This window comes from Vulpes vulpes, chromosome 2 (assembly GCF_048418805.1).
Source record: "Vulpes vulpes isolate BD-2025 chromosome 2, VulVul3, whole genome shotgun sequence".
Classification (NCBI taxonomy): domain Eukaryota; kingdom Metazoa; phylum Chordata; class Mammalia; order Carnivora; family Canidae; genus Vulpes; species Vulpes vulpes.
In genome coordinates, this window is record NC_132781.1 from 4,245,784 (window position 1) to 4,260,038 (window position 14,255).

The 14,255-nt window shown below is 60.6% G+C and overlaps 1 protein-coding gene across 4 annotated transcripts in view; it reads right to left on the bottom strand.

The window, feature by feature from the left end:
* The window catches only part of SEPTIN9 (septin 9), a 144,791-nt gene that overhangs the window by 56,654 nt on the left and 73,882 nt on the right, over positions 1 to 14,255 (bottom strand). For all 4 annotated transcript variants that reach the window (XM_072746523.1, XM_025999847.2, XM_072746524.1 and 1 more), the window contains one exon: positions 9,239 to 9,880. In XM_072746523.1, the coding sequence (XP_072602624.1) occupies positions 9,239 to 9,880 (642 nt within the window). The remainder of the gene's footprint in view (positions 1 to 9,238; positions 9,881 to 14,255) is intronic.

Consider the following 14,255-nt stretch of genomic DNA (forward strand, 5'->3'; position numbering starts at 1 on the left):
GGATTTGAGACTGAGGATGAGATATTTGGGAGTAGGGAATAAAGCCTGGGGGCATACCTAAGAGAGCCCCCAGATGAAAATGAATATAAACACACATTTTAATGCAGTACATTCACAACAGGCAAAGGGGGGAAACAGCCCAAGTGGCCCTCAGCTGATGAGTGGATGGACAAACTGTGCTCTAGCCACACGGTGGAGCGGCACTCGGCTGTCAAAAGTGATGACGCACTGATGGGCACCGCAGCATGGATGTCACAGAGTGAAAAAGCCAGTCAGCGAAGACCACCTACCACCGCGCCTATTTCTCTCTCTTTTTTTTTTTTTTTTTAAGGAGACGCTGTGTTGGGCATGGAGCCCAATGCAGGACTTGAAATCAGGACCCTACAATCAAGACCTGAGCTGAGATTAAGAGGTGGATGCTTGGGGCACCTGGGTGGCTCAATGGTTGAGCCTCTGCCTTTGGCTCACGGCATGACCCTGCGGTCCTGGGATCGAGTCCCACATTGGGGAGCCTGCTTCTCCCTCTGCCTCTCTCTCTGTGTCTCTCATGAATAAATAACATCTTTTTAAAAAAGTCAGATGCTTAACTGAGCCACCCAGGTGCCCCTGGTCCTGGGTCCCAAGGTTCAGAATAAGCAGATCTAGACAGGAAGGCCTGTTACCGCTTAGGGCTGAAGGAAGCGGTGGGGGGAAGAGTAGGTGACGGCTAAAGGGTATGGGGAGTGTGTCTGAGGGGATGGAAATAATCTAAAACTGGATGCGGCGATGCCTGCCCCACTCACGGGAGCTGTGTCCTTCCGAGGACCGCGCTGCGAGGTATGGAAAGTGTATCTCAATATCTCGATAAAGCTGCTTTGGAAGGAATAAGCAAAGCTCCTCCCACCCAAAAAGAGAAAAGGACAGAGACCACCAGAGTGTAGCAGGTAAGGATCACTTCCAGGAAATGCTGCATGTGGATGCACCCCACACACACGTGCATCAATCTACACATACACGTGTCCTGGTTTGTGGTACAAAATGTGTTTCTTACCGGGAGCTGCAGCCCAGCAAAGCTTGAAAGGTGCTCTCTGGGCAACATCAAATCCACAATTCCTGGAACGTGGGCCCTTCACCTGCCTGGACCACTCTGCCCATCACCACCCCCGTTTCCGAGACCCAAGGTCTCCCCCATCACCACCACCAAGAGGGGTCCACCAGCAGAGAAGGGGGCTCTCTCCTTGGGGTGCTATGACCCTCTGGACTGGTCTCTCTCCAAACCCTCATCACGCTGCCCTGCTCGCGTGTCAGAAGGAGCATCCCCAGGACAGCGGCCACATCCACTGCATCTCTGGACATGGTCCAGGATAGTGGCCGAGGTGCCCGGAGCAATGGTGCCACACTACCACCTCTCTAAGGGATTTTATTTGTTTTTTATTTATTTTTTATTTTTTTAAAGATTTTATTTATTTATTCATGAGAGACACAAAGAGAGAAGGGCAGAGACACAGGCAGAGGGAGAAGCAGGCTCCACGCAGGGAGCCCGACGTGGGACTTGATCCCAGATCTCCAGGATCACTCCCTGGGCTGCAGGCGGCGCTAAACCGCTGAGCCACCTGGGGCTGCCCTCTCTAAGGGATTTTAAATGGCTTAAAGGATGATCTTCTAGGGAAAGAAGGTATAAAATATGAGAAAAACAACAAACAAGAATTCAAACAAACTAATGGAAAAGACCTGGTTACGGTTTTTGAAGTACGAGGGTCCCTACAAAAGGATCAGGCTCCGATGGTTTCACGAGTGAATTCTCTAGAAGTTGTTATGTGGAGACGACTGTGTTGCTGTTTAAAATGTTCCCGGAGACAGAGGAAGAAAGAAACACATCCAAATTATTTTTTGTGAAGCTGGCGGGACACTGACACCAAAACTGACAAAAATAGCGCGCAGGAGCGCACCCCACCCACGGCGGAGCCAGCTCACGTGCACACATCCGTGCAAAACCGTATGTCCCTACCTCGCTGTTTACACCCCAATAAATTCCAATAGATTAATGACGGCAATATGTTAAAAAAAAGAAAAGCGAACCATAAAAGTGCTAGAAGAAAACCTGGAGGCATGGTTTCTATAATCTTGGAATGCAGGAGGCTTCCAAGCAGGGTGTGGATCCCAACAGAAGACGAAAAAAAAAAAAAAAAGAATGCACTTGCCAACCTACAGGTTAAAGACCTCTGTTTGGAAGAACATGCTATAAATAGAATCGAGAGTCAACAACTGGGGAAAAGCACTTGTAGCAGCTACAACAAAGGTGTGGATAAGAAAATGTCACGGCCACCAGGATGGGCAGCCCACCCCGTGCACATGAGGGCAGGGAGGAGCCGCTCACAGACAACCCAGGGCCCTGGGCCTGGAATAAGGAGAAGACACTCCCCTTCATACCAAAGAGGGGTGAAATAAAGCCCCAGCCCGAAAGCGACAGCGTTGCAGCCCCGCAGGTCGGAGCGAGGGCACAGGGCCGCTGTGCTACTAGCGCTGAAATCGGGTGTGACCGCTCGGAGGCCAGTCTGACAACGCGGATCAACGTTTTATTTTATTTTAAAGATTTTATTTATTTATTTGAGGTGGAGCAAGAGGGAGGGTGGGGGGGGTGGAGAGAACCAGCAGGGAGAGGGGACAGAGAGAGAAGAAGCAGGCTCCCCCCACCCCTGCGCCTGGAGCCTGACGACCAGGGCTTGATCCCAGGACCCAGGGATCATGACCCGAGCGGAAGGCAGACACTTTGACCGACCGAACCCCGCAGGTGCCTCCAGGGTGGATCAATATTTTAAATGCACACGTCCCGTGGTGCAGAAATCCCACTCCTGAAGTCGGGGCAGCCCCCTCCCAAACACACACACACACACACACACACACACGGATGTTAAATGCGAGCACGTTCACGGACACCTCGAGCATCACGGTGAAAGGGGGGGCAGGGACGGTAGGACCAGAGGGACCGGCTGGGCGCAAAGGCAGCATCAGAGAAGGAATAAAAAGCTAGCTGCAGGAGTCCGGTTTCACTTGTGTTCTCACAAAGTCTCTAAGATATTTACACACAGACTTCTCTCCGCGTGGGCCCAAGGACGGTGCCCACGTGCCAGTCCCGGAAGGACACGCGATGTGCCCCGCAGGTAACACAGGCTGCCCCGGGAAGGACGGGATGGGGGGGTTGGTCAGAAAGACAGGCTTTCTTTTCAAAGTCCCCATGATCATTGTTTCTTCTTTTTTTTTAAGATTTTATTTATTCATGAGAGACACAGAGAGGCAGAGACACAGGAAGAGGGAGAAGCAGGCTCCCTGCGGGGAGCCCGATGTGGGACTCGATCCCAGGACCCTGGGATCACGCCCCGAGCCGAAGGCAGACGCTCAACCACTGAGCCCCCCTCCAGGAGCCCCTATTTCTTCTCTTCGAACACCGGCCCCGCCGCTCTGGAAGGAGACAAGGTAAGTGGGGGTGCGGAGCGGACACGCCCGCGGAGGGAGGGCAGCGGGCGATGGGCAGCTACGCCTGTCCGCTAAGTAGGTTTTACCTTTGGTTTTCGTCCACCTGCTTGTTCCCCCAAAGCCTTCCGGATGCGGGGCTCCGCACTGGCCATCGTCACCCTGCAGTGCTTCCATCCTAACGATGCCATGTGGGAGGAATCGTGCCACCGCACCGAGGGGGAAGCGGACGCCAGAGCAGAAGTGGCGCGGCCTGCAGCGGGCAGCAGCGGGGGCCCAGGCGGCCCGGGGAGGACGCCCATGCCCGTCAGCCCTGCCCCCACACACTGGGCAAGGCCCCCAAGGTGACCCCTGTCGCCTAACCTGCTATGCTTCGACGCTGAAACCTCTGGGGGTCATTCTGGAAGGAGGGAGTTGGCAGCGGAGGGCATGGGGAGGGGAGGCCGAGCGTGGGAGCTCCACGCCCCTCCACCCTTTAAAAAAAAAAAATCACATCCACTTTTGTCCCTGTCCACTGCTCCAGGAACGGGAGGCTCAGTCCCGGGCACAAGCTGCCTTTGCTCATCAGCCACATCCCAGAGCTCCGGTGCCCCTGGGGTTCCGGGCAGGGGGCACCCGTGCTGGCCACAGAAAGCCCCAGGTCAGAGCCCAGGGAGACACGGGGACAGGAAGGCCTGTCCTGCCAGAGAAGAGCCTCCGTGGCTCCCCCTCACCCGAGCTCTCGGACACGCCACCGCAGGTCCACATCGGGCCTCATCAGGCCGGCGTGAACCTAGTGGCGTCCTGCAGGCAAACTGTCGGAACCTGGAGTCTGGCCAGGGCTGCCCACACTTCAGGGCACCAGGTGGGGGCCTGAGCGTGCTCCCCCAGCGCTGACGTGTCCTGCCCACGCCGCACAGGGCGGGGCTGTCTGGCTCGGGCACATTCCCCACACAGCGGCCCCATTGTGCCGACCCCGGCTCCCGGCAGCTGTCCCGGGCCCCACAGGCTGTGGATGCAGACCCGGCTCCTCTGCTGGCAGCTGCGCCGGTTCCCGGAACAAGCGCCCGGGAGGCCTCACCCAGCGCCATGTGTCTGGGAGCCCGGGTTCCATCCTGGGGCCAGGCTGGGTGGCCAGGGCCACAGCCCCCGAAGCGGGGAAGGGCTGAGGCCGCCTCCTCCAGCGCCCGCCTCCTGCCCTGCCCTCCCCGCAGCTGTGCCTGGCCCCGCGGAGGGCATTCCGCAGCTGCCGGGGTTGCATTCCCCGGACGGGCCCTCGTTCCTCCTCAGCCCTGGGCTGGGCCGGCAGACAGCCAGGCGGGCTGGCGAGGGGAGGCGGTTGCTTTTGCCTGGGCCCCGGAGCCCAGCTCTGTCCTTGCTGCCCCTATCTGCCTCACCTTGGACACACACCTGCCCTGGCCGCTGTCCACCTGCCCACCCCCCGCCCTTGCACGGGGACTTCCTGCACAGACACAGGTGGGAAGTGTGCTGGTTCTTACCAGGGGGCAGGAGGAGGAGACCCAATCCCCAAAAAGTAAGCGGGTGCCTGGATGCTCCCCTGGGGCCGGGTCAGGAACATGCTGGAGACATGGCCCAGTCCTGCCACAACAGAAATACTGAGGGGCGCCTGGGGTGGCTCTTGATTTCGGCTCAGGTCATGATCTCAGGGTCCTGGGATCCAGCCCCACGTCGGGCCCCCTGCTCAGCCAGGAGCCTGTTTTTCCCTCTGTCTCTGCCCCCACCCACCGCGTGCACGTGCACACACACTCTCTCTCAAATAAATAAACTTTAAGAAGAAAGAAAGAAAGAAAGAAAGAAAGAAAGAAAGAAAGAAAGAAACATTTAGCCCTGCACAGAAGGAAATTCTGCAGGTGAGGGGCCAGGGCCTGGTGAGGTGCGAGCCCACTGCTCTGCTTGCTTCAGCACACTTATCATGCTCCTGCTGTATGCCAGGTGCTGGGATGGGACTTCCCCAGGGAGTTTACTGCCCAGCATCAGGCCCAGAGTGGACCCCAGTTAGTGGGGCATCCTGCAAACACAGGAGGAGTCTAGGGAGGCTCTGCAGAGCCTGGGCCTCCCCCTGAATCGCACAGTGGTCCCCCTCACCCCACCTCCCTGCTCCAGCCTGGCACATTCCCGCCCACTTCCCTGGCTGACCCGTCCCCCCCTTTATGCTCAGTACACACCTGTCCTTCCCTGAAGCCTCCTCGGCCCAGCCTCCTCCTCCTCCCAGCCTCCTCCTCCTCCCATGTCCCCACTGGGGGTCCCAGGAGCCCTGTGCTTCTAGCCCCCGCTGTCCCCTGCAGAGCTGAGACCAACTTCATTCTGTCCCAGCCCCTAACGCGGACTCAGTGCAGCAGGCACCCGGGTCCTCCTGCAAGGCAGGCAGGCGTGCAAAGACCAGGTGTGCAAAGACGCTTCGCCCAGCAACAGAAGCTTAGGGACCCACCGTCACCTTCCTCCAAGCTCCACCCACAGCCAAGAACATCTCTAGACGTTTCTAGTGAGAGGGACACCCTCCTGAGACACGTGGTGAGTCTGCCCCACCCCAGGCTCACATCCATCATCACCAGCCATGCCTGGCACCACCGTGGAACGTGGTTCTGAGTGCACCGCCTCGGGACAAGGGCCCCAACCACTCCCTCAGTGGACAGATCAAGAAACTGAGGCTGGGGGTGGGGGGCGGCAAAGTGAAGGCTCAGAACGAGCTGGCCCGTGGGATGGGACCGGGACCCAGATAAGAACTCAGCGGGAGCCGGTCCAGGGTGCTTCGGTCCCCACCCTGCCCCGTCAGCCCCAGCCTCCCCCGTGGCTTCTAGTTAGCATCCGGAGACGTCAAAGCAGCAGACCCAGGAGTGAGCAGCCAATGCCCGCCTTATAAGGCAGCCTCGGGGAAACTTGGCCGGTGTCAGCCATGGGCCAGAGGCGGGTGGTTCCCGGGTGGAGGCAGAGCCAGGCGCTCCCCGCACAGGCATGGTTGTGGTCCTGCCCCACCCGGAGCCACCCATGCAGGGGCCGCGGAAAGCAGGGACGTGGACAGGGGACAAGCTGCACTCACCCAGAGCCTGAAGAGAAAAGCAGGAATGACCAAAGGGTGACAGGGAGGGTCAGGGGTCAGGGCCAGGGGCCGGCAGCCTCAGAAACAAAGAACCCAATGCACCAGAGCAGAGCAGGTCACAACCTGTGGGTTCTGGCTTGACCAGGAAAGCATCGGCTTGGTCCCCACAAGGTCCCATGGGGCCCTCGGGGTCTGCCCCCAGGGGCCACAAAAAACCATCTCACTCCTCCAACATCGTTTCACTGAGCACCTATTGCATCCATGTCACTCAGTTAAAAAATAAATTAAAAAAAGAAACTTGAAAAAAACTAGCACCAGCCTCACCCTCAACCTAGAACCCAGCAGGGCGCACGGAGGAAATTCTGAAAAATACAGGATGAATGCTGAACATGGATAGCGCTGGTTACAGGTGAACTTTAGGTTCTAACTTCTACGTTTTCTGAATTCGAACTATTTTTACATGAGGAGTCTAGCAGAGAAAAGTTTCATGCAACACAGGTAATTAATATTCCAAGCCAAACACATACATACAAAAAAAAGATGAGATATCATACATCAAAAAAAAAAAAAAAAAAAAGCAAAAAGGCACAGAAGTCAAAGGAAGTAAGGCCATTTCCGGCTAGCGGGAGGGCTTCATGGAAGAGTGCTGTTTGGGCTTTGAAGAATGCATAGGAGTTCAAAAAAGAGGAAGAAGGTCAGGGGCCAGGAGTCAGGAGGTCAGGGCAGGAGGGGGGGAAGGGTGGATGGGAAGCAAGGTTGAGGGACAGCCGGTCTGTGTCTGCATGGACTGGGCAGGCGGTGACCAGAGGAGCGGACGGAGCCCCGGAGCAGGGGACCTCACCGCCAGAAGCTGCTACAGCAGATTCCAGGACTGCAGCCTCACAGGGAAGGCCCTGCCCTGCACTGAGCTTGCTTTAGGGACTTAAAGACTGGACATCCATGGCCAAGCCGGTCAAGGCTAATCTCCCACCCACAGGGGGCCCTGCTTCCTCCTCTTCCTCCTCCTCCTCCTCCTCCCCCACCCCCTCACCCAAGGCCCGAGGACCATCTGTGCCCCCACCTCCTCCAGCCCCCACCCCCGAGCATCCCTCCTAACTGCATCTGTCCAGCCCAAAGGCCCTCAACCTGTGAGCACTGGTCCCGGAGAGCCGATGAGACACGGGGGGTCGGGGCACAGGCGTGTACTCATGTGATGGGTACACAGCCCCCCACTCCTCAGAGTATGCTCCACGGCAGGAGGCCACTGGGCGCAGGAGCTGGGCCCATCTGCCCTCTGAGGGGCCCCGGGGTCTGGGCGGCTGACCGCGGAGCTCTCGTGCCGGGCTTGGAGATTTAAACTCTTTTCTACGGCGAGAGTCTGCGGTTCCCTCTGAGTTCCAGGCTCCTGGGCACCTCGGGGCTGCTGCCTTGGCTCCCCTTCCCCGCCTGCTTAAATTCTACTTCCTCCAAGGCCGGCTCAAGACCCCCCACGGCCCCCTCGGCTGCTCCTGAGCAAAGCCAGACTGGGCCCAGCGGCCCCGGCTCCCAGCACAGCCTAGAGGCTAAGCGGGGCTAAGCGGGGCCTGAGCCGCGTCTACATGCTGAAGGAAGACATCCTCGCATCCCCGAGGCCGTGCCCTGCCTGCCCCGATGACCCAGGGCGGGTCCACCCTGAGCAGACACCCTCCTGCCCGTCGCCCAGAGCCAGGACCCCGTCCTCACGCATCCTGCACCAGCTGCCATCACGATCTGGACGTGGACGGGCCCTGGGATGACCGCATCCCCAACCACGTCCCGCTTGACTCAGCCGGGCATGAACACCTCCCCCACCGGCGGGACACCTCACCCACGGGCGGGACAGCTCACCCACAGGAGGGAGCCCTATCTGGAGGCAACGGCCCTGGACCAACAGAAGCCCACTCCCCGTGCAGGGGCCCGCCGACCTTCCAACACGGCGGTGTCTGAGTGGGTGGGCGTGGCTCTGCAGGGTCCAGTTTAGGGAGATGGGGGAGTGGGCTGAGGCCCAGCATGGCCACAAACGGGCGTCTTGGCCCCCACCCCCGTCTGCCACCTGCTCAGTCAAACCAAGGGAGCTTCTCCCACTGAAGCGAGAGGAGCACTGGTCCCATCCAGCGCCCCACCCCGTCTGGAGCCCAAGGACCCCTTCCCAGCGGCCCCAAGAACCCGGGCACACAGAGAGGAGGCGTTCTCGTTTCCCTTGCCTCTGGCCACGACCTTCCCTCCCTGAGGAGGAGCTAGAGGAAGACCCCCCAGGACTGAACCTTAGGAGGGCCACGAGGCCCCCCACCTGAGGCTCCTGCCCCCGCCGGGTACTTATGGGGCAGCCCGCAATCCCTCTTGAGCAGAAGCCTGCCCGCCCCACCCCACCCCCGTGGCCTGGTGATCAGAGGCACATGGGAGCCCGTCCTTGGACCTCAAACCCATCGTACCCCCGTGTCTCACATGAGCCTGCCGCCTCTTCATTTCCCAGACTTGCAGACCCTGCTGTTCGGGGCGGACAGCGCATGCTCTACACCACGGCGCATTCTGACCCATAGAGGGGTCCCTCGAAACCCAAAGATTCTGTCCAAAGCCCGACGCAAGCATCCTGGTCCATCCCCAATGCAGAGTCCCCCCACCACCAGCCTTGGGCCCCCTGCCCCGGTGTATTCTTGGCTGCCACGGAATCCTGCCCCCACCCACCTGCTACACCCCCCCCACGTTGGGACTCCAGGGCAAAGCCAGCTCCCCATCCCCGCTCCTGCTACTCACCCTCCTGGCTCTTGGGTGGGGCCTCGGCCACGGTGGGCTGGGGCTTGGGCTCCAGCCTGCTCTGCAGCTGAGACATCGGGGTGTGTTCTGAATTCTCCAGGGTCTGGGGTGGGATGGGGGAGGCGGGCACCTCGGCCGGCTTGGGCACCTGGATCTCGACCCTCTTGGGGGCTACGTCCGCAGTGGGGGCTGCGGGCACCTCGGGGATCTTGGAGGCGGGCGTCTCCATCCTCCGGTGGGCCGACTCCTGGGGCTTGACTATGGTGATCTCCGTCCTCCGGGGGGCGGGCTCCGGCGTCTTGTGGCCCAGCGCCTCGGCCCGCTTGAGGCCGAAGCGGGACGGCCCGGCGGCGCTGGCGTTCTCCACCTGCTTGGACGAGATGTCGATGGAGATCTCCGTGCGCCGGGACACGGGCTCGGCCTTGGGGCCCGAGAGCTCAACCCTCCGCAGGGCAGCCTTGGGGGATCGCTGGCTGAGGGAGTCTACATGGCGGGCTGCGGGCTCAGAGTTCTTCACGCCCAGGTCCTGGAACTTCTGGGTGGAGCTGGCCACAGTGGCCCGGAGCAGGGGGGTCTGGATCCTCCGGGGCGGGGTGGAGTTGGGCGTCTCAGCCTCCTCGACCTCAAAAGATCTTTTCAAGGCTGGAAAACAGAGAGAGGGGGACATGAGGAGCGGATGGTCCGGGAACTCGCTTACGCCAAGGGAGCTGGCGGGGGTGCTGCGGCGGGGGGCCCAAAGGACTCGGGCTCCCTCCACCTTGGGGGAACAAAGGGGACAGCCCCACCGTCCCAGGGGCCGCGGGCACCAGCAATCTCGTGCACTGGGACACAGAGCGAAAAGGCTGGAGCTCGGAGGACACAGCAGCCTCTATGTCCTCCAGGGCCACGGCGTGGACGTGCCAGCCACGTTTTCTATAAAGATGTCCTGGCTCAAGGGGAGCTTTGGCTTCTTTCTCGTCGTGGCCTTCCTTGGTCCCTCCTCACCTCCACCCCACGCAGACACGGCCAGACACAAGCCACACCACCAGCAGCAGCAACGGGGGCGGGAGGGGGGCGTCCCCAGTAACAACCGTCACCTGCCAGAATCACGACGGCAATGACGTCACCCTAACAACACAGCACGAACAGCCAGTGGCACCGGGTTCACTGCATCCGTTTACTCTTCCCGTGACCCTACCCTGTGAATACTGCGGTTAACCCCTGGTACGGATGGGGAAACTGAGGCCCTGGTGCTTAAGCCATGTGCCCGATGACGTGGAGACAGAGTAGCCAGAAGATGCCATCTGTCCAGATGCAGGGCCCAGCGTTCTGACCACGTGGCTGCCCTGATGCAGGTGGGATGACAGAGCCCTGGCGCGTCCACACCCTCCAACCCGCTCGGGTCCTCGCCCCCGGCTGCCTCCGTGCTCTGCGACCTGCCCCAGCCCGACCTGGGCCCCCGAGGGACACCAGGCATCTGACTCCCACCCCAGATGCCCACTACCTCTGCCGGGACCTGCTCCCTCCAAGGCCAGGGGACAGTGCCTGGGAAGCTGCCGGCCATCCCCACGGTCCCTGCAGCCGGGCTCCCAACAAGAACCAGCTGCTCCCGTTATAAAGACCAGAGCATGCAGGGCCCTCATGGCAGGAACACTCACCAGCTCCTTCCCGGCAGGGCCCACAGGGTCTCTCCCACCCAGCGCCCCACCTCGCCTGCCCAGCCCCCCCCACCACCACCCCCGAGCCCAGGATTTCCTGGGACCTCGCCAGGTTGTCCCCAACCCCAGCAACAGCAACGTGGGCCTGTTCTCAGCGCCGCTCACCCCAACCCCGAGTCTTCCATCCTCCAAATTCCAGCACGGCCTTGTCTGATCCCCGTGGACGGGGCTTCCTCCAGAAGACCAGGGCCTGCTGGGTGGCTGGGTGGGGGTGGCCAGGGGAGCCTGTGCTCCTACGTCCTGGGAGACAGGAAGCAGAGGAGGCCCCGTCCCCGACATCTGGCTGCCGGAACGACCAGTTCCCCAAACGTGGCACCCAGGCGGGACCTCTCTCAGCCCCGGGCACACGGCCTGCTCGGTGCACAGACGGCACGACATCCTGAGTTGCAAAGCTCAGCCCTGCCAGAGGCCCCGCGGGACAGAAACGTCCCTGGTCAGAGGGAACCGGCCTTTCTCAGGGGCCCACCTGCTGCCCCGCAGGCCTGTGAGCCCATTGTGGCCAGAGCGACGCACTTGTCGGGAGAACCTGGGAATCTGCATTCTCTATGTGCTAACTCCTGATCCGTATGCGCTGGCACAGGGGAAACCACCCTCTCAGAACAGGTGTGGTCAAACCAAATCATATCCACAAGCTGCAGGTGGCCCGTGGGCCTGGCCTGTGACCTCTGCTTGATATCGCAGCCAAGGGCAGTGGGGTTCCGTGCCGAGCAGCAGGGATGTGCCAAAGCAGGGATGCCGGCACCCCTCCCGGCGCCCTCTCCCCTCAGGTGACCACAGAGTACAGACCGCTTGTTCCAGGGCAGCCTGAGGTGACAAAGGACAGGGCAGGGGCGTATCCAGAAACCGTGACCTCATGTGGGTCCCGGGGGGGGCCTCTGGTCTACCCCCAGCCCCCAGAGCACCGTCCAAACCGCCCCCTGCACGGTGGCTCCATCTGTCTGGGAGCTCTCTAGAGGAGGGGTCCGCACCCCACCCACCTCCAGGTGAACTCGTGCAGCCGCATCAGAGAACAGACATCAGGTGGGTGGGACGTTTCCTGGGTTTGGCCCAGAATGAGATGACCTTCTCCCTGGGGGTCCAGGGAGGTCTGTGAGCCCCTCTGGAGGGTCCCCTCTCTGGGAAGCCCACTTGGAGGGTCCCTCAACTACTGACTTACAAGTGAAGACCCTGCACCGAAGCAAAGATCCCACTGACTCGGGCGCGGAAGGTCCTGGGGGGTGATGCATTCGAACCCGGCCCACACGCAGATCACTGCCCAGCCGGGTGGGCCACTGCCCCCGCAGGTCACTGCCATGGCCATCTCTGCAGACGCACACGCCCGGCCCCACCCGCCATCCTCTTCTCTCTCGCTGCTTTGTGTTTCTTCATGCCACACGTCACCCCTTGGCCCCCCATTACCTGTGTGCTCATCGTCTGGCTACATGATCGACCTAGGTGTTCACCCCCAGACATCCGCCCATCCCATCCCATTCCTAGTCCTAGGCTCGGAGAGAACCAGAGCCATCCCCACCCCCAGGGCGGTGACTGGCAGCAGAATGTACAAGTTGTTAGGGTTACTCTTGACAATCTACGCCAACCCCCCCAAAGCAGCAGACCCCCGCGCCGCCACCTCCTCTGATTTCAAGTACACCCCAGAGCCAGGCTCGCTGTCGCCTCCTGCCCTGGCTCCACGCAGTTCACATCTGTCCCTCCCATGTCATCCAGGCCATGTCGTGGCTATGGGGCGGGGACAGGGTGTGTTTGGGGTCCCTGGAAACATCCTCTCCTTCTTAACTCCACGAGCCACCTCTCCGTCCCTTCATGGGCCTCAGGGGCTGCTTCTACACGACCGGAAGGGGGGACCAGGTCACAGGTGTGTAGCTGTGGGCACAGGGCCCAGGGAAGCCCCAGACAAGCTCCACTTCTAAGGTTCCATAGTGAGTTGAGCCGTGTACCCCAAAAAGGTATGTCCTGGGTCCCAACTCTCAGAACCTATGAGGGGGACCTTACCTGGGAAGATAAGGTAAGGATTCGAGATGACATCATCCTGAATCTAGGATGGGCTCTAACTCCTCTAGATGTCCTTACACAAGAGAGAAGGGGGGGATTTGAGGCCCAGACACAGAGACGCCCTGTGAGACCAGCAGAGACCGGGGAGGTGCAGCCCCAAACCACCAGAAGCCGGGAGGAGCAGAAAGGAAAGAGCCTGACCCTGCCGACACCTTGACCTTGGACTTCAGGCCTCCAGGACCGTGAGACTACATTTCTGTGGTTTGAGCCTCATGGTCTGTGGTCATGTCTTAGGGTGGCCCCATGACGTTACCACGGGACGGCTGGAAGGGTGAGACCCCTGGGCTCCAGGATGGTCCGGGCTCACCCGAGGGCGCTGCCACCCTGCCCAGCACCCCAGCCCCTCTCCAGGGGCCCAGGAGAAAAAGCCAGCTCCCTTTCCCTCTCCTGGGATCACGCAAGACCCCAGACAGTAGGAGACGTCGTGGGGAGTGATGCTGCTCTGGATCCACACGCGGGCTATTTGGTGATGAAACAAGATCACTGTGTAAGGCAGGCCCTGCAAGGGACACCCCGTACGAAGCTGCCTCCCCACGGAGGGTGTCGTGACACGAGCAGCACCCAGCTGGGAAAAATTAGCAAACTGTCATGTAGCCTCCCCCATCGGAGTCCTAAAAACAGCCCGGGCCCTAGGTGCACACGTCCAGCCACTGTCCTTGGGAACACCCTCCACCAGCTCCGAGGGAGCCTGGGGGTGGCCTACCACGGCGGCAGGGGCCTCTCTCCTTCCCCACCTCCCCTTCCCTGCAAGGGTGTAGAGACAGCCGAAGGGTGTCCACGAGCAGCCACAGGGGCCAGCAAGAGTGCTCAGGAGCTGGTCATTTGGCATTTCTGAGACCCTGTGTGACCGTAGGGCAGAAAAGTGGCCTTCACTGGACCAGTGGGGAACAGTGGGCTGCACACTGGGCCGCCTCCCCTTTGTCTGCCGGATGTCACTGCCATCAGGGGTCACGACAGACGTCCCCAGCTGGATGTGACAAGCCAGAATGCCTCTGAGCAGTGGACGGGTATGAGGCCAGCAACTGGGGCGGGGGAAATACTGCCACCTCCATAGAGCAGGAGGTGCCCCGCTCGGCATACACCGTGTCTAAAACACGATCGCCCCCCCCCTTCCTTCTCCTTTGCATTCACGCCCCTGCGAAGCCAGGCTCAAACCTCACTTGCTCCCCAAGGCCCTCCTCGCCCCCCACCCCCTACCCCAGCCCAGTGGGCGCCAGGAGCCCGAAAACGGTTGCGTGCACCCTGGCCTGCCGCTGGGAATTTACCCCAAG